Source organism: Streptopelia decaocto (assembly GCF_964273445.1).
Source record: "Streptopelia decaocto genome assembly, chromosome: 7".
NCBI classification, from domain to species: domain Eukaryota; kingdom Metazoa; phylum Chordata; class Aves; order Columbiformes; family Columbidae; genus Streptopelia; species Streptopelia decaocto.
Window position 1 is genome coordinate 67,540,841 of NC_138661.1, and position 18,183 is coordinate 67,559,023.

Consider the following 18,183-nt stretch of genomic DNA (forward strand, 5'->3'; position numbering starts at 1 on the left):
AACAATTGCAGATATTTTTGCCATATTCTTCTGGTTTAATCTGCCCTGATACATAGGATCAAATAAACAGTAGAGGGCAAAATTGTAAATGAGGAGTAGTGCATGCTTGTAGTTCTCTACCTGTGTCTTCATCAGGTGAAATTAACTACTAAGTATAATTATCAAGGTTTGGAGAACTGAGTGAAATTATTAGTATCTTGAACCATATTGATATTGTATCAGCCGGTGCAGTTCTAAATCTAAGTGCAGAAGACCCTAAAAATACAATCAATATGAGATATTTAATCAAAACCTGACAATATCACCCACATCTCCATTCTATCTGGCCATAAATTTACAGCATGCAAGCTCATTTTATTTTTGTGAGTCTCCTCAAAGCCTTCTTCACCTCTTTGTTCCTCAGGCTGTAGATGAAGGGGTTCAGCATGGGAGTCAGCATGGTGTAGAGCATCACAGCCCATTTATCTCCTCTTGAGCTGTCTGAGCTGGGCTTTAAGTACGTAAAACACGCTGTCCCGTAGAAGATGCTCACCGTGGTGAGGTGGGACGCACAGGTGGAGAAGGCTTTGCGCTTGCCCTCAGCTGAACGAATGCTGAGGATGGTGGAGATGATGGCCATGTAGGAGACCAGGACAAACAGGCTGTTGGACACAGCAAATAAAGCTGCTGAAGTTAGGATAATGAGGCTGATGGTGGTGTTGGAGGTTGAGAGCGATATCAGAGGGGAAATGTCACAGAAGTACAGGTCGATGACGCTGGAGCCACAAAAGGACAAGGTGAACATGCCAATGGTCTGGACTATGCCGTTTGTCAGCCCCACGAGATACGACCCGGTCACCAGCTGGAAACAGCGTCTGGGGGACATGACGAGTGGTAGAGCAGGGGACAGCAAATGGCCAGGTAACGGTCGTACACCATCACAGCCATCAGGAAGGCTTCAGTCATCCCCAAAAGATCATAAATGAACTCCTGAGCCACGCACCCAGCGTAAGAAATCACCTTCTCCTCTGACACAAAATCAGCCAACATCTTGGGGGTGATGACAGTGGAAGAACCGACGTCTATAAAAGCCAGGTTAGCCAGGAAATAATACATGGGGGAGTGGAGCTGAGGGCTGGCCATGATTAACACGATCATGCCAAGGTTCCCCAGGATGGTGGCAAGATAGACAAGCAGAAACATCAGAAAGAAGGTGACCTGTGTCACCGGGTCCTCTGTGAACCCCTTTAAGACAAACTCAGTTGGTTGGGTGCAATTGCTTTCTGCCATTAGTTGGATGTTTGCTTTCCATGTGAATGACTTGCTGGAGGTTTCTTCTACAACGGGTGGAAAACTCTCTCTCCAGCAGGACCTACTTGGAGATAAATCACACCAGATCGAAAGGAAGAGTTTAAGCACAGATCAGTTAGAAACAGGTTGCCAAAAGTAATATCTCAGCATGGGTAAAACAAATGGGGAGCTGCAAAAAAGGCAAAGCTTTGTAATGGTAAGCTCCCTAAATGTTCTTTATGGGAAAGCTTCCGGTTCTCATGCAGGAGCCCTTTGTGGTCAATGAGGAGGGGAAGCCCCCTGAGCATGGTGACCCCCAGACTTACCTTCTCAGCAGGTGTGGTGAGGACACAGGACAACCAGCTCCCTGGTTTGGGGGGGAAAATCCAGAGAATCATGAACAGCTGAATCCCAGGGCCCTGCAGGCAGAGGTGAAGAGCTGCTTCATTGTTCGCAAGAGAAATCTACAGGACACGGATGGCTGGGACGACACCGTCCTGGCTCCTGGGTCTGGTCCTGGAGCTCTGGCTTGGTCTGAAAAACAATGAGTCTCACTCACATCTCAGCACTATCGCTGCCTCCCTCCTGATGCTCTTGAAGGTGGATGTGAAGACACATCTGCCTGAAGCTCTGCAGGGGAGCTTGAAAATAAACCACCCTCAGCAAACGCCCTTACTATTTCACATAATTTGGGGATTTGGGGACTGTGAATCTCTTTGAGCCCTAGGAGAATAGCAAAGCTCAAAACAAGTCATTATCTTTTCTCTCTGCTTCGTAGTTTGGAGAAGCAGCGCACCCAGAGGAGATGACCTCAGCTGCAGTGAGCAACAGGGCTTGTGGCTCTCTTCAGAGCAAACCACCGAGCAATACTCCATCTTTCACGGCCACTTTTTGAGCATTTCAGAGGCAGTTACAGCCCCACAAGTGCCTTGTTTGACATTATCACGCCAGGGGGCTGAGGGGGACCTCGCTGATGGGGCAGAGTCCCACAGGAGCTCAGCCAGGGCTGGTAACAGGGTCCATCAGACACCACAGACAATGAAACACCTTTCTACCCATCTTAAAATCCTTGTGCTCAAACCACAGCTCACCAGTTTGGCTGCAAGGAGCCAACAGACGTTCACGGCGACCTTGCTAAAGGTAAATGCTGTCCACTACTCTTCTTCTTGTCCACACAGTCACCAATCCTCTCATCAGCCAAAGAACTCCGGTCAGTCAGGATGATTTACCCTTGGAACACCCATAGTAGCCACTCACAGCCGTCTTTCTGTCCTTCCTCCACCTGGAAAGGGCTTCTGGGGGGATTTGTCTCTTAATCCCACTGGGGATTGATGCACCCGCAGTCCTTGTGCCCTCTGTGATGACGACATTTACCACCTTCTCCCCATCACACTGGAAATGCACCAGTTGCAAGGAAAAAAACAAGAGCCTGAGGGGGAGGTTCCCAAAACTGGAAGGAAGGTGATGGGAAAGATCGGACAAGGAGTGTGATAAAGGACAGAAAGGGGCAGCAAGAGAGGAAAAGGGCCCTTCTGAAGGGATGAGGGAAAGCTCTAGTGGATCTGATGGAGTTTCCCAAGCCCAACGGGAGACACAGGGCACCTCTTTATACAGCCTCTTCACACCCAGCAATGGTGAGTGCCAAGGGCAGCAGAAACTGACTGGGGATAAAGTCAGATGATGTATTTTGCAGAGTGGAAATTAGAAATACAGAACTATATAATCATTTTGGATAGAAGACACACTCAAGATCATCAAGTCCAACCATTACTCCACCCTGGTATTGCCCCATGTCCTGAGAACCTCATGTCCGTCTGTCCAGCCCTCCAGGGATGGTGACTCCAGCACTGCCCTGGGCAGCCTGTTCCAATGCCCCACAGCCCTTTGGGGAAGAAATTGTTCCCCACATCCAACCTCAACCTCCCCTGACGCAACTTGAGGCCGTTTCCTCTGCTCCTGGCGCTTGTTCCTGGGGAGCAGAGCCCGACCCCCCTGGCTCCAAGCTCCTTTCAGGCAGTTCAGAGATCAGAAGGTCTCCCCTCAGCTCCCGTTCTCCAGCTGAACCCCCAGGTCCCTCAGCCGCTCCATCACACTTGTGCTCCAGCCCCTCACCAGCTCCGGTCCCTTCTCTCAACTCACTCCAGCTCCTCAAGGGCTTTCTTGGGGTGAGGAGCCCAGAACTGACCCCAGGATTCGAATCAGCTTAGACACAGAACTTCAAATTAGCTTAGACACAGAAAGCCCAGACCCACAGCGAGTGGAGAAACAAGCTGAAACCTCCCAAAACCAGACACGAAAGGAAAATAAACATCACATGGATTTGCACCAGAGTTTGACCAGATCCAGGCTCTCACCTCTGTCCTCAGCGAGGAGAAACTGTTCCAAGCAGAGTCGGGTTAGACATCACCTGGGACACCGAGAATTGGTGTTTTGGAGCCAGAGGCTGATGGGGGAGCAAACCCCCATGCTCAGGGCAGAGTTTGGGGTTTCAGACACTTCCAGGATCACAGCCTCACTTTTCCTTTTCTCTCCAGTGGAACAACCAGCTGCAGACACCACAGATGAGCCCTGGTGGGTCCGGTCCTGCCGGGGGCTGAGCCCCCTCCATCCTCCTCCATCCTCCTCCATCCTCCTCCTCCTCGCTGTCAGAGCAGCCTCTCGCACCTTCTCATCTCATCTCCCCGCTCGATACCGGCCCCGCGGCCACCGCCCGGCTGACAGCGGGAGATGGATGGGGCTGGGCCGGCACCGCGGGGCAGGGGACACGTGTGGGGCTGTGATGGACGCGGGGGGGCTGGGGACATGGTGTCTTTGCACCAGCCCTGGTCCCAAAACCCAGCGCTGCCTGTGCAGCCCCCTTGGCCCCCGGCAGCATGCGGGGACGGAGGGTTTTTCCTCTGTTACGGTGGCTGCGGTAAGGATTCAAGTGCCAACTCCAAAGCAGAAGTGATGGCTAAGCCCCAGCTTCGAGAAGGAAAGAAGGAAAGAAATAGAAATGGAAGGAAAGAGAGAAAGAGAGAGGGAAAGAAAAAGGGAGAAAGGAAGAGAAGGGAGGAAGGAAGGGAGAGAAGGGAGAGAAGGGAGAGAAGGGAGGGAGAGAAGGGAGAGAAGGAAAGGAGGGAGTTAGGGAGGGAGGGAGGAAGGGAGAGAAAGAAGAGGGAAAGAAGAGCAAAGGAGAAACAAGAGGGAAGGAGGGAAGGAAGGAGGGAGGGAAGGAAGGAAGGAGGGAGGGAGGGAGGAAGGAAGGAGGGAAGGAAGGAGGGAGGGAAGGAGGGAAGGAGGGAAGGAGGGAAGGAGGGAAGGAGGGAAGGAGGGAAGGAGGGAAGGAGGGAAGGAGGGAAGGAGGGAAGGAGGGAAGGAGGGAAGGAAGGAAGGAAGGAAGGAGGGAAGGAAGGAGGGAAGGAAGGAGGGAAGGAAGGAGGGAAGGAAGGAGGGAAGGAAGGAAGGAAGGAAGGAAGGAAGGAAGGAAGGAAGGAAGGAAGGAAGGAAGGAAGGAAGGAAGGAAGGAAGGAAGGAAGGAAGGAAGGAAGGAAGGAAGGAAGGAAAAAAAGAAAGAGAAAGAAAGAGAGAAAGAAAGGGTTTTCATCCCTCACCCAGTGTCACCATCGCCTGGGTGCCGCTGGGGACAGCCAGCCACCAGCATCCCCACGGGATGTCCCCTGTTCCCTCCAGAGCCACAGCATCCTTCACCCCCCCCAGCTCTGAGGGAATGGGGGGCTCCGGGGTATCCCCCTGACAGCCCCAGTGTGGGTCACCCCCCTCCGCATCCCCCGTCCCCGCAGCACCAGCTTGTCCCCATCCATCTCCCGCTGTCACGGTGTCGAACACAGCGCTGGGAAACGTGGGGTGCGGGGGCTGAGCCGCGGGGTCCCGGGTGCCACAGCAGGGATGGGACGTGCCTTTTGTCCAGGGTTCCGTTTAGAAGCCCAGAGTTCAAGAAACGCCCTATTTTAGGGTGAAAACCATTACAAACATGATAAAGATGCACAGCATCCACGAGTGATTTTTCCCTTAACTACGACATACATTGTAGGTTTACATTTCTAAAGAGCAATGACAGAATTCAATAGGGATTTTTCCCGTCACAAGTGATAACTGGTGTTTCATATCTTCTATTTTTCTTCCATGAAATATCAGTCTAACAAGTTTTAAAATAAAATGCTTTCTGTAACAATAGAACTTTAAATAAAAACACGGGTTTGATTCAGATACTTTTGAGAAGACACGGATACTTTTCCAAGATGTTCTGAGAAAGCAATTATTCCAACAGAGACCAGACGAGGCCTTAAAAAGACAATATGCTGTGTTTCAGACAAGGTTGCACTTCAGTTTTTCAAATAGTGTAAGTGCAATATTATTTAATCATTTCTTAACGTGCCACCGATTTCCAGCTAGCCCACGTGTGAAGTTTTCCTTTTGGTTTTGCATTCTAGCTTAAAGAAAGCAAAGTCGGTAATTTATTCAGCACATACTGTATGTCTTTTCACCCCCGACTGACTAGATCGTTAATAAATTTAAACAAAATAATCCTCCCGGAGCTGCAAAAGCTTCAGGGGCTGAGCCGGCGCGTTGTGGACGCCTCAACACCTCGCTCCGACTCTAATCCCGGGTGTTGATGGTGAGATGGGTGACACGAGGGGGACAAGGAGACCCCGGTTGAATTGTCCCTGCCCAGCCCGGCACCCCGAGATGCGGCTGGGGACCGGTGGTGGCCCCAGAGCCACTGCGCGCCTCCCGTCCATCATCTTCATCATCATTGCGTCAAGGCACGAAGGCAGCTCGGGGAAGTGGGGGACGTGCTCCAGCCCCCCCCCCAAACGTCTCCACCCCCAAGCAGGGGCATAAAACCCCCCGGCAGACAGCAGGGGGACGGTGCAGAGCTGGCGCTGGGAGGGGACGTTGCTGGGGTCCCCGCTGCCACCACACCGGGGCACGGAGCCACAGACGCCTCCTGCCCACCCGCTGCACCCATGGCAGGTAACACCCGCCCGGTGGGCTCCCATGGGGGTTTGGGGTGCACGGGGGGTTGCCCAGCCCCACAGGAGAATGGGGGTGCAGTGGGGAGGGGGATAAGTCCCCGGTCCTCCCAGCCCCTCCGCACAGAAAGGATGCGATGGGGCGGCTGGTGGTGCCCCCACAGCTGGGGTGCAGGATGGGGCCCCCACAAAACTTCCCTCACCCCCTGCAGCCTTCCTGGGGGGGTCAGGCGAGGGAGCCCCCTGTGCCGGCGAGGGGACAGGGAAGAACCGGCACGTGTCCCAGGCGGCGGCGCGGCTGGAGATGGGCAGTCTCTGGGAGGAGTTCAACCGCCTGGGCACCGAGATGATCGTCACCAAGGCGGGCAGGTGGGTACCAGAGAGGGACGGGGGCTGCCGGGGTGGGGGACACCCCTGTCCCACCCCCATCCCCGCAGGAGGATGTTCCCCACCTTCCAGGTGAAGCTGTCGGGGTTGGACCCTCTGGCCGACTACGTCCTGCTGATGGACTTTGTGCCGCTGGACGACAAGCGATACAGGTGGGGACGGGGAGGCTGGGGGGGGTGGATCCTGCGGGTGCTGAGCCCCCCCACCCCGCAGGTACGCCTTCCACAGCTCCTCCTGGCTGGCGGCGGGACGGGCCGACCCCGCAGCCCCCGGCCGTGTCCATTTTCACCCCGACTCCCCGGCCAAGGGGGCCCAGTGGATGCGGCAGATCGTCTCCTTCGACAAGCTCAAGCTGACCAACAACCTCCTGGATGACAACGGCCACGTGAGGACGCGGCTCCGGGACGGGTGACGGGGGGGACACGATGTACCCCGGCATGGGGGGGTCCTGCCCATCGCCCCCTCTTTTGCCCCTCCCCAGATCATCCTCAACTCCATGCACCGCTACCAGCCTCGCTTCCACGTCGTCTTCGTGGACCCGCGGCGGGACAGCGAGCGCTTCGCCCACCAGAACTTCAAATCCTTCAGCTTCCCCGAGACCCAGTTCATGGCGGTGACAGCGTACCAGAACCACCGGGTGAGCCCCGGGGTGCGGGGACACCCCGATGTCCCCCCCGCCCTTCCCCAGGGACCCCCTGACCCCGCTATCCCCCCAGATCACCCAGCTCAAGATCGCCAGCAACCCCTTCGCCAAGGGCTTTCGGGATGGTGACCCCGAGCCGTGGTAAGGCCCCCCCACCCCCATACCACCCTGACACCGCGATGAGGGGCTCCATGTCCCCCCTGAGCCCCCCAATCTCTCTGGCAGGTGCGGGGTGCCCGCAGGGTCCCTGCTGGGTGCCGTGCCCTGCGCCCGGGCCACCGCGCTGCCCCCCAGCTCTGAGAAGCAGGAGAAAGGTAGGGGGGCTCGGGGGGGGGATGACCCCCCGTTGCTGTCTCTCCCCCGCCCAGGGGCTCCCCACAGCCGTGGGGCACTGGCTGCCACAACCGGCCCCCCACAACCGGCCCCATCGGTGGCTCCATCCAGCTTCCCCACACCCCCTTTCCAGCATCTCGCTTGCCCCCCCGGTGCTTATGGGGGGGTCAAACCCCGCACCTTGCCCTACCCCCTGCCCGCCTTCCCCCCGCTCAGCACCTACAGCCCCACCGCCACCCCCCACTTCAGCTACGGGCAGCAGTGACGGGCGGACACCCCCAGGACCCCCTCCCCATCCCGCCACGGTGGGGACAGAGACGCAACAAACCCTGGGGACGGTTTTATTCGCTACCACAGAGGGGATGAGGATGATGCTGCAGCAGGGGGACTTAGGGGGGACCCTGCCCCCCAGCACCCCCAGCAGGGTGGGGGATCGGGTCCAGCCGCTGCTGTGACCCCCGGCGCAGTTACTCCCCAGCGTGGGGCGCAAAGGCGAAGGGGCTCAGCTTGTACCCGGCGCCCACGTAAAACTTATTCTGGAACTCCACCCTGCCGAGGAGAGGGGCTGGTGAGGAACAGCTTTTGGGGGGGGCGGTCGCACCCTTGTCCCCGCGTCCCCCCTCTGCCGGGCTCACCAGTGCAGGCGCAGGGCGTGCAGGAAGGCCGAGAGCCCCTCCATCACCAGCAGGATGGCCACGGTCAGCACGGCGAAGGCGGCAAAGACGGGGACCAGCACCACGCCGCCCACGTAGCGCAGCCCCACGAAGCCGTGACGCATCACCATGGTCCACAGCACCTCCGAGAGCTCTGCCGGGGGGACAGGGACGGGGGGGTGAGGCTGTGCCCGGGCCCGGGGAGGGGGGACACGGGGGACACTCACGCGCGTGGGCCAGGCTGAGCGCCCAGAGCCGCAGGTAGGACGCGGTGTTGGAGACGCAGCCCAGGCAGTACTCGATGGTGTGGATCGCCTGGTGCATGAAGATCTCAGCAAAATCCTGATGCTGCAGGGATGGAGGGGACACAGGACATCGGTGGGGGGCACAGCCACCCCCACCCCACCGCCCGCACCCTGCCGGTGCCCCTCACCTCAGCGTCACCGCTATGCCCCCCGCTCTCCATGTCCTCCTTGGTCGTGTTGACGGAGTTGCCGGATTCCTGCCCCTCCAGCAGCGGCTCCTGCTCCTCTGCGGCCACCGGCTGCACAGGGACAGCGGTGACACCCCGCTGTGACACCCCCACCTGACCTCCCAAACCATCCCCCCAGCCTTACCGCGGGACGTCCCGTCCTGGGCGCGCGCCGCCGGCAGCGCAGGTAGAGCGGTGTCCCCAGGAGCAGGACGGGCACCGACGCCAGCGCCAGCACCACCAGCACCGTCTGCACCGGCACCTGCGCCAGAGTCCCCGAGCTGAGAACAGCCCCGCTCGTGACACAGAGGGGACACCGCGATGCTCCCAGCCTGGGCAAAGTGTCCCCACGCAGGTGTCCCACATCTCCAGAGGGTTCCTACCTGCCCCCGGTAGAGCGGCAGGTTGCCGGGGTTGGAGGTGAAGAGGAACATGTCGATGAAGTGGATGAGGATGCTGGGGGCCACCATGGAGTCGGCGGCGCTGAACGTCACCCACTTGTAGAAGATGAGGAAGACGAGGTAGCCGAAGAGAGCCAGGAGGAAAATCATCTCGGGCAGGAGCTCCAGCACCAGCCGGTGCCACTGCTGGAAGTGCCTGGGCAGGGGGACATCAGCCTTGTCCCCACATGTCCTGGGCTCCCACCCAGGTACAGCACTCACTCACTACACTCAAGTTCAGCCCCGGTCCCCTCAGCGTGACCGTGGGTGACGAGAGCCAATGGGGACTCACACATGGTTGAAGATCCCCAACATGACACCAAAGCCCATGTGCACGATGCCCAGCACCACGGACATCTTCATCTTGAAGGAGTTGAGGAAGTTGAGGTGGTTGGTGGCAAAGCTCCAGATCTGTGGTGGACAAGGTGGGTAAGATTCTGGGTCACCCCACCGAGGGTCCCACCCCGTCTGGTCCCCCACGGGACACTCACTGGGTCGATCCCGAAAGGATAGGGCCCTTGGAAGACGCCGGTGACGTTGGGGTCCAGGGTGAGGAACGGGTGGGTGGCGAGGTAGTCAGAGCTGTGGGCAGAGCGAGGGGGGTCAGTGCAGGCAGGGACCTGGGGGGGTTCACAGGGGAGTTTGGGGGTCCCACCTCCAGGAGGAGTGGTTGGCCATGGTGGCCACGCTCCAGGCAGAGGGGAAGATGACGGTGGCTTTGCTGAAGCACTCATTGTAGATGAAGCCGGTGTAGATGGAGAAGGCCCCCATGAGCAGGATGAGGTAGCGTCCCTCAAAGAACGTCTGCCAGATCTGGGAAGCGGGGAGAAATGTGGCTCCCATGTCCCACACCACCAACCCTGACCCACATTGTTCCCGTCCCACACCACCAGGTCCATCCCACACCTCCAAGACCATTCCAAACCTCCAAGACCATCCCACGACTCCAAGACCATCCCACGCCCCCAAACCCATCCCATGCCCCAAATCATGTCCCACATCTCCAGTCTGCCCTCCCATGTCCCCTCACCTCGTTGGTGGCCTGTCGCAGGCTGGGGCTGTTCTCGTACAGCACCATCCAGAGAGCAAAGAGGAACATGAGCAGCCCGTGCCCCACGTCCCCAAACATGACAGCGAAGATGAAGGGGAAGGTGATGATGGCATAGGGCGCTGTGGGGACACAGGGACCGTGTCACACGGGGTCCCCACCGCAGCCCCGGGCCGTGGTGGGGAGCGGGGGGCCTTACCGGGGTTCACCTCCTGGTAGCTGGCCACCCCGTAGGCGTCCACGATGCTCTGGAAGCCGGCGGTGAACTTGTTGGTGCGGATGAGGGTGGGGGGGCTCTCGGAGGTGGGGACGCGCTGCACGAAGCACTCGACGCTCGAGCCACTCGTGTACTGCAGGGGGGACACCCGGCACTGACCCACGGCAACCCCAGGGCGGCACGGGGACACCGGGTGACCTCTGGCATGAGGACAAGGGGACACCAAGCCACAGCTGGCATGGACACACCAAGTGAACGCCAGCAGAAGGACATGGGACACCAAGTGAACCCCAGCACAAGGACACAGGGACACTGAGCAACCCCTGGCATGAGGACATGGGACACAATGCAAACCCCAGCACAAGGACGTGGGGACACGAAGCAACCCTGGACATGATGACACCGAGCAACCCCAGCACAAGGACATAAGGGACACCAAGCTGCCCCTGGCATGAGGACACGGGGACACCAACAACCCACCGATCCCTGGCGCAGGGCGTCCTGCACTTGGGTGAGGTCCCGCACGGGACACCAGACCTCAGCGATGAGACACTTCTCAGTGACGTCGAAGCTGCACTGGTTGAGGACGAGGTAGATGGCCTTCATCTTCTGCACCTGCACCCGCCAGGTGGGCAGCGCCACCACCACCTTGTCCAGCACCTGCGCCAGGTACTGCTCCGTCTCCTCCAGCACCTGCGGGTGCCCCACAGCAGGTCAGGGACGGGCTGGGGGTCCCGGCGTGGCCCCCCCGGTCCCTGCGATGGTCCTCAGCTCACCACGCTGAGGTCCTGGATCTGGTTGACCAGCCCGGCCATGGTGTCCGCCCGGCTGGCCTCGCTCTCCGGGTAGGGGTAGACGTGGCAGTGGAAGCTGCGACAGACGGACAATGTCACGTCAGGGGTGACAGGGCTCCCCGGGGGGGGCAGAGCGGGTTTTGCTCAATAAAGCTCTACATGGTGGGGGCCACCACTCACCAGTCCGAGATCTTGCGGATCTTCTGCCCGATCTGCTCACCCCAGTAGGAGATGAGGAAGATGACCCAGGTGATGTCCTCGCCCTGGGGACACACAGCCTGTGTCACCCCGGCCATCCTGGCCCCCCGTTCCCCACCAGCCCACCCACCCTGGTGTCCTGCTCACCGTGGCCGGGTCCTCCATGGGCTCGGGCATCTCCACGAAGCTGGCCACCAGGTAGCCACGGCACGCGCGCCACAGCAGCCGCTCGAAGGCGCTGACCCGCCACGGGTGAATGACACCGGCCACAAAGCTGTGGGGACGTGGTGGGGACACTGGGATGGGCACAGCTCCACTGCTGTCCCTGCCCCATGGCCAGGCCAGCACCCCATGGACCATCTCCAACCCTTACCCCAAACCTTACCCACAATTCCTGCCCCATGGCTATGTTGTTGTCCCATGGCTCATCTCCAGCCCGTGTACTACAGCCTTCGCATTTACTCTATGGCCATGTCGCTGCCCCATGGGCCATCTCCAACCGTTGTCCTACAGCCTTCCCAGTAACTCATGGCCCATCTCCAACATTGTCCTACAGCCTTCGCCACAATTCCTGCCCCATGGCTCATTTCCAACCCTTCCCCTACAGCCTTCCCAGTTGTTCCGTGGCCAAGCCAGTGCCCCACGGCCCATCTCCAACCCTTCCCCTGCCCCATGGCCATGTCGTTGCTCCATGACCTGTCTCCAACCCTTGTCCTACAGCCTCACCCACGATTCCTGCCCCATGGCCATGTCGCTGTCCCATAGTTCATCTCCAACCCCTACCTTACAGCCATGCCCACTGCCCCACGGCCACACCACTGCCCCACGGCCCCTCTCACTTGATCTTGCGGTCGAGATGCTGGTGCAGGGAAGGGTCGAGGATGGGCTCACGCTCCGAGAGCGTCCGCGGCCGCGCGGGGGAGCCCAGGGGAGCCTGCGGCGACGGGGAGCAAAGACACAAAGCTGTTGGCACAAAATGGGGGCGCGGGGCGCCACCCCCGGGCCGCCGCCCCCCCAGACGCACCGGCAGGCTGGTGAAGCGCTGTCCCTCGCGCAGGACGTGCAGGTAGCGGCGCAGGTCGCGCAGGCGGGCGCGCAGGGACGCGCGGTTGCCGCTGACCTCGCGCAGCTCCCGCGCCAGCTGCTCCGACTGCTCCTGCAGCCGCAGCGCCTCCCGCGCCAGCGGCGCCCGCGGGCTCCCGGCACACGGCGCCGGCGCCCGGCCCGCCGCGCGCAGCTCCTGCTGCAGGAACGCTGCGGGAGACACGCCGTCACCTCTGGGGAGCGCAGCGGGGGGACCCCCCGAGCAGCCCCCCAGCGGCGCTCACAGAAGGTTTTCTCCATCTCCTCGCAGCGCCGCACCTCGCCCACGAAGCGCCGCTGGAAGGCGCTGACTTTGGGGTTCAGCTGTTGAGGGGGACACGGTCACGGGACAGATGTGGTGGGATGGGGGGACAAGCAGCAACCCCCTCCAGGCAGACCAAGCACCCCCAAACTACAGCCCACAGAATGCACCCCAAGTCACCCGCACACACCCCCTGCAACCCAAAGCCAGTTCCTGGCACCATAGTACCCCAAATCACCCACACACATCCCCGTGCACCCATGGCACCCCAAATCCAGTCCCTTGCACCCATAGTACCCCAAATCACCCACACACATCCCCCTGCACCCATGGCAACCCAAATCCAGTCCCTTGTACCCAAGGCACCCCAAATCACCCACACACATTCCCCTACACTCAAGGCACCCCAAACTACCCAAACCCAGTACCTTGCACCCCAAAACAGCTGCCTCCACCCCCTGCATCCAGCTCCCCGCAGCACCCCAAACCATTCACACCCACCCCTTGCACCCCAACACATCGACCCCAACCCCGCTGCATCCTCCACACCCCAAACCCACCTGTACCAAACCCCTGCACCCACTGCACCCCAAACCACCCATCCCAAACCCACAGCACCCCATCCCGCCCAGATCAACCCCCCTGCACCCATGGCACCCCAAAACCACCCACTCCAAAACCCCCTGCACCCAGGGCATCCAAATCAACCCCCCTGCACACAGGGCACCCCAAACCACTCATCCAAAATCCAATGCACCCACAAGCACCCCATCCCACCCCAGATCACCCCCCCTGCATCCATGGCACTGCAAACCACCTGCCCCAAACCCCACTGCGCCCAGGACACCCAAATCAACCCCTGCACCCATGGCACTGCAGACCACCCACCCCAAACCCCACTGCACCCAGGACACCCAAATCAACCCCTGCACCCATGGCACTGCAGACCACCCACCCCAAACCCCACTGCACCCAGGACACCCAAATCAACCCCTGCACCCATGGCACTACAGACCACCCACCCCAAACCCCACTGCACCCAGGACACCCAAATCAACCCCTGCACCCATGGCACTGCAGACCACCCACCCCAAACCCCACTGCACCCAGGGCACCCATCCCAAGCCCCCAGCACCCACTGCACCCCATCCCACCCAGACCAACGTCCCTGCACCCAAACCACCCCCATTGCACCCAGAGCAAACCAAGCCACCTGCACCCACCCCTTGCACCCAGGGCACCCCAAACCAGCCCCCCAGCCTCCCCATGGCCCCCCAGCCCCCACATACATCCCTGAACTCCAGCAGCCCCCGCTCGCCCAGCTCGCTGACGCAGCTGTAGGCCGAGGCGGACTGGAGGAAGAGCTGGGCCAGGCAAACCTCCTCGCTGCGGAACAGGGACCCCATGGTGCCCCCGGGACCCCCTCCCGCCCGGGCTGCAGAGGCGCGAGGGCACCTGCCTGGGGGGAGCAGAGGGTGAGGGCTGGGGGGGTCAAGGTCAGGGGTGGCAGGAGGGCTGGGGGGCTCCCCGGGGGTCTGGTTTGGGGGTGACCCCAGAGGTCTGGCTGTGGGTCCCGGGGGTCTGGTTGGGGCTTCTGGGGACCTGGTTTGGAAGGGTCACCCAGGGGGTCTGGGGGTCACCCCGAGGGTCTGGCTGGGAGTCCGGGGGTCTGGCTGGGGGTCACCCCGGGGGTCTGGGCGTCTGACTGGGGATTCTGGGGATCCAGAAGGGGTTCTGAGGGGTCTGGGTGGGGGTCAGCTCAGGGGTCTGGCTGGGGGTCCTGAGGGTCTGGCTGAGGTTCTGGGGGAGTCTGGATGGGGTTCCAGGGATCTGACTGGTGGTCCCGGGGGTATGGCTGCGGGTTTGGGGGTCTGGCTGGTGGTCACCCCAGGGGTCTGGCTGGGTTTCTGGTGGGTCTGGATGGGGTCCCGGTGCTCTGGTTGGGGATCCCGGTGGTCTGCCTGTGGGTCCGGAGCTCTGCCTGGGGTCCCGGGGGTCTGGCTGGGGGTCCCAGGGTTCTGGCTGGGAGTCCGGAGGTCTGTCTGGGGTCCCGGGGCTCTGTCTGGCAGTCCGGAGGTCTGTCTGTAGTCCCGGGGCTCTGTCTGGGGTCCCGGGGCTCTGTCTGGCAGTCCGGAGGTCTGTCTGTAGTCCCGGGGCTCTGTCTGGGGTCCCGGGGCTCTGTCTGGGGTCCCGGGGCTCTGTCTGGCAGTCCGGAGGTCTGTCTGTAGTCCCGGGGCTCTGTCTGGGGTCCGGGGGCCGCAGCGGCAGCGCGGGGTGAGCCGGGGTGTCCCGCAGCCGTCCCCGGGAAGCGCCCGTCCCCGTCCCCAGCCCCACGCGGCTCTTCCCAGCACCGGGCTTGCAAAATACTTTCCACCCCCCTTCCCCCCCCACCTCCCGCCCCATCCCCGCCCCGCTCAGCTGCATCTGACTCAGCGCCACCGCATCCCCGGGCACCGGCCGCCCCCCCGGGCCCGGCGGGGCCGCGCTGCCCCGACCCGCCGCGGGCGCTGCCCGGCGGGAGCGGAGCCGCCGCCCGCCCGTACCGGGAGCGCGGGGCCGATCGCGCTCGGCACTTCCTCTTCCCCAGGAAGGGCCCGGCCGCGGGGAGGGACCGGCCCGCCCGCCCCCCCACCGGGGCTACCGAGGCAACCGGGACCGGCTGCCCAGACTGGAGCGACCGGGGCCGGCCCGCCCGCTCCCCCCGACCGGAGCGACCCGGACCGCCGCTCCCCGGGATGCCCCGTTCCCCGGGCACACGGGGCCGGGAGCGAACCGCCCCCCCGCGGAGGAAACGCGGGATCCCCAGCGCCGGGACCGCGGGAATGGAATGGAAACCCCCGGCCGGTACCACCGGGACCCCCCGTGGCTGCCCCGGGGAGCTGGAGGGTGGGAATGACCCCCCATGCCCCAGAGCCGGCTGCAGGCAGGAGAATCCTCCTCCCGGGAGAGGGGCAGGGGCCCCCAGAACCCTTTAAACCCCCCAAACCCTCTAACCAACCCCCAAACCCTTTAAATCCCCCCCTCACCACCACCCCTTGTTCCCTGCCTGCACCCCCACCTTCCACACGCCCTCCACACCCCACATTCCTGTGCCCCCAGCCCAACATGGGTGACAGCACCCGCAGGACCCCTGTCCCCCTCCCCAAATTGCAACCGTGCATCCCCAGGCTGTACCTGCCCCGGGGGGGGTTAACCCCTCCCCTGCCCCAGTGCTGGAAAGGAACACACAGAAAAAGCCGGAGCTCCGGGTTAGGAAGGGGCCGGTGCCCCCAGGGCGGTTAAGGGGGTGCAGAAACCCCCCAAGACCCTTTATTAGGGGAGTGGGGAGGGGCGGTGGGGACACCCGGCTGTCACCGGTACAGGTAATCGGCCTGGATGTTGGCCGCAATCTCAGCCTCCCACTTGTCGCCGTTATTGAGCAGCTTCTCCTTGTTGTAGAGCAGTTCCTCGTGCGTCTCCGTCGAGAACTCGAAGTTAGGACCCTGCCGGGATGCGAGACGGTCTCTCAGGGCTCACCAGACCTCCCCAGCCCCCAGGCAGGGGGTCTCGCTGCCCCACGGGCTCTGTGTCCCCCCGCAGGTCACCTCCACGATGGCATCCACGGGACAAGCCTCCTGGCAGAACCCGCAGTAGATGCACTTGGTCATGTCGATGTCGTAGCGGGTGGTGCGGCGGCTGCCGTCGGCGCGGGGCTCGGCCTCGATGGTGATGGCCTGCGCGGGGGACACAGCGGGGGACACTTCAGCGCCCCCGGGGGCGGCGGGAGGAGGAGGAGGGGGGAGGAAGGCCGACCTGCGCGGGGCAGACGGCCTCGCAGAGTTTGCAGGCGATGCACCTCTCCTCCCCGGACGGGTAGCGGCGCAGCGCGTGCTCCCCGCGGAACCGCGGGCTCAGCGGCCCCTTCTCAAACGGGTAGTTGATGGTGGCCGGTTCGCGGAAAAGGTAACTCAGCGTCATAGCCAGGCCTGGAGAAAAGTAGGGGGAGTGACAACACGTTCAGGGGGGCTGGCACCCCGCAAATGGGCCGGGGAGGCCAAGAGGGGTTCGTTCTGCACCAAAGCAGCTCCGGGACGCACCGCGGAAGAGCTCGGTCCACAGCAGGGTCTGCGCAGCGCGGTCGGTGATGGAGCGCATGTCCGTGGGCGCCTCCTGGACGTTGACGTACTCTGCAGGGACAGGGGACGCTGTGCCCACCCCATGGGGACGGGAGAGGGTGTCCCCACCCCACAGGGACAGGGGGAAAGGGATGAGGACACTGAGTCCCTACTCACTGTAGCATTCCCTGGGGACGGTGGTGCTGAGGGGACGCAGGTGACCCAGGGGGGTCGGTGGGGCTGTGGGGAGACAGAGGGGTCAGGGGGGTTCTGGGGGGCAGAGGGGGACGCGGGGGTGCCCGGTGCAGCTCTCACCTGCGTGGGCAGCCCGGTACAGCAAACGCAGCGCTGCCATGGCCGGTCCTGCTGTGGCAGAGGGGACCAGCCTGTCACTGCCAGCCCTCGGGTGTGGGGACAGCAGGCAGCCAGGGGGGCCCTGGGACCCCCCACTTCCCACAGGAGACCCAGGCATCCTGACCCCCAACCCTCCACCAGAAGAGACCCAGACCCCCCAGGACTCTCCCTCCCAAATGGGACCCAGGGATTTTATCCTCCCACCTCCCACAAAGGACCCAGGTGCCCTGACACCCCCGCAAGGGACCCAAGTGTTCCCCCCACCTCTCCCAAGAGACCCAGGTGTCCTGACACCCCCCAAGAGACCCAGGTGTCCTGACACGCCCCCCAAGAGACCCAGGTGTCCTGACACCCCCCAAGAGACCCAGGTGTCCTGACACCCCCCCCCAAAGGGACCCAGGCGGCCTCCCCAGCCCCAGGGGACGCCCCAAGACCCCGCTCCCCAAAGGCCTCAGGCGCCCCATGTGTGTCCCCGGGGGGTCCCAGGCATCCGGGCCGCCCTCTCTCCCCCACGCGGGGTCTGGGGACCATGACGAGCCACCATGGGCCACCACAGCCCCCGGGTGACCCGAACAACCCCGCCCCGGGGCCGCGGCCGCCCCACTCACCTCCCCCAAGGACCCGGGCGTCCTGACCGGCCCCGCCCCCGGAGCGCACTGCGCAGGCGCCAACGGCAGCGGCGCAGGCGCAGAGCGGCACCGGCGTCACGGGACAGGGAGAGGGCGGAGCGGGGCGCTGGGGGCGGAGCAGGCAGCGCCATGCTCGCTTCCCATTGGCCAGAAGCCGCTGGGGGAGGGAAGGTGGGCGGAGCTTCGCGGAGTGGGCGGGGCGGCAGACGCGGAGGCGCCGGGCCCGGGTTCGGAACTGTACCCGGGGTGCGTGGTTGGCCCTGGGGGACGAACCGCACGTTCCCCCGCTGCAGCTAACGGGGTTCCGGCCAGCAGCCCGGCGCCCTGCTGA

The 18,183-nt window shown here is 62.3% G+C and overlaps 4 protein-coding genes across 6 annotated transcripts; 1 reads left to right on the forward strand and 3 right to left on the reverse strand.

Annotated features, from left to right (window-relative positions):
- Positions 1 to 349: 349 nt before the first annotated feature.
- Positions 350 to 1,269, reverse strand: LOC309442947 (olfactory receptor-like protein COR4; the record flags this gene model as incomplete). The annotated part of the gene is given in 2 exon segments (XM_082059306.1): positions 350 to 873; positions 876 to 1,269. Coding segments are annotated over 2 exon segments (918 nt in total).
- Positions 1,270 to 6,239: 4,970 nt separating this feature from the next.
- Positions 6,240 to 7,873, forward strand: TBX10 (T-box transcription factor 10; the record flags this gene model as incomplete). The annotated part of the gene is made up of 7 exons (XM_082058338.1): positions 6,240 to 6,246; positions 6,458 to 6,614; positions 6,683 to 6,784; positions 6,846 to 7,017; positions 7,114 to 7,269; positions 7,349 to 7,416; positions 7,501 to 7,873. The coding sequence occupies 7 exons, from the start codon at positions 6,240 to 6,242 to the stop codon at positions 7,871 to 7,873; spliced, it is 1,035 nt and encodes a 344-aa protein (XP_081914464.1).
- A 62-nt stretch (positions 7,874 to 7,935) lies between these two features.
- On the reverse strand, positions 7,936 to 15,337 carry TCIRG1 (T cell immune regulator 1, ATPase H+ transporting V0 subunit a3). Of its 2 annotated transcripts, none has more exons than XM_082059408.1 (20): positions 15,319 to 15,337; positions 14,065 to 14,234; positions 12,759 to 12,837; positions 12,455 to 12,684; positions 12,270 to 12,364; positions 11,578 to 11,704; positions 11,413 to 11,495; positions 11,215 to 11,308; positions 10,919 to 11,131; positions 10,421 to 10,571; positions 10,204 to 10,343; positions 9,829 to 9,986; positions 9,665 to 9,755; positions 9,466 to 9,584; positions 9,117 to 9,330; positions 8,879 to 8,995; positions 8,695 to 8,805; positions 8,489 to 8,609; positions 8,244 to 8,415; positions 7,936 to 8,157 (listed from the first exon to the last, which is right to left on the reverse strand). In XM_082059408.1, exons 2-20 carry the CDS (start codon positions 14,179 to 14,181, stop codon positions 8,076 to 8,078), a joined length of 2,514 nt encoding a protein of 837 aa, XP_081915534.1. In that variant the 5' UTR covers positions 14,182 to 14,234; positions 15,319 to 15,337; the 3' UTR covers positions 7,936 to 8,075. The 2 variants fall into 2 exon arrangements, with proteins under 2 accessions (XP_081915534.1, XP_081915535.1); XM_082059409.1 differs by lacking the exon at positions 15,319 to 15,337 and adding an exon at positions 15,205 to 15,221.
- Positions 15,338 to 16,018: 681 nt separating this feature from the next.
- NDUFS8 (NADH:ubiquinone oxidoreductase core subunit S8) lies at positions 16,019 to 17,918 on the reverse strand. Of its 2 annotated transcripts, none has more exons than XM_082059431.1 (7): positions 17,832 to 17,918; positions 17,185 to 17,235; positions 17,047 to 17,109; positions 16,852 to 16,941; positions 16,568 to 16,740; positions 16,360 to 16,488; positions 16,019 to 16,257 (listed from the first exon to the last, which is right to left on the reverse strand). In XM_082059431.1, the coding sequence occupies exons 2-7, from the start codon at positions 17,222 to 17,224 to the stop codon at positions 16,126 to 16,128; spliced, it is 627 nt and encodes a 208-aa protein (XP_081915557.1). In that variant the 5' UTR covers positions 17,225 to 17,235; positions 17,832 to 17,918; the 3' UTR covers positions 16,019 to 16,125. The 2 variants fall into 2 exon arrangements, with proteins under 2 accessions (XP_081915557.1, XP_081915558.1); XM_082059432.1 differs by having other exon boundaries at positions 17,185 to 17,232; positions 17,832 to 17,896.
- Between the last annotated feature and the right edge of the window lie 265 nt (positions 17,919 to 18,183).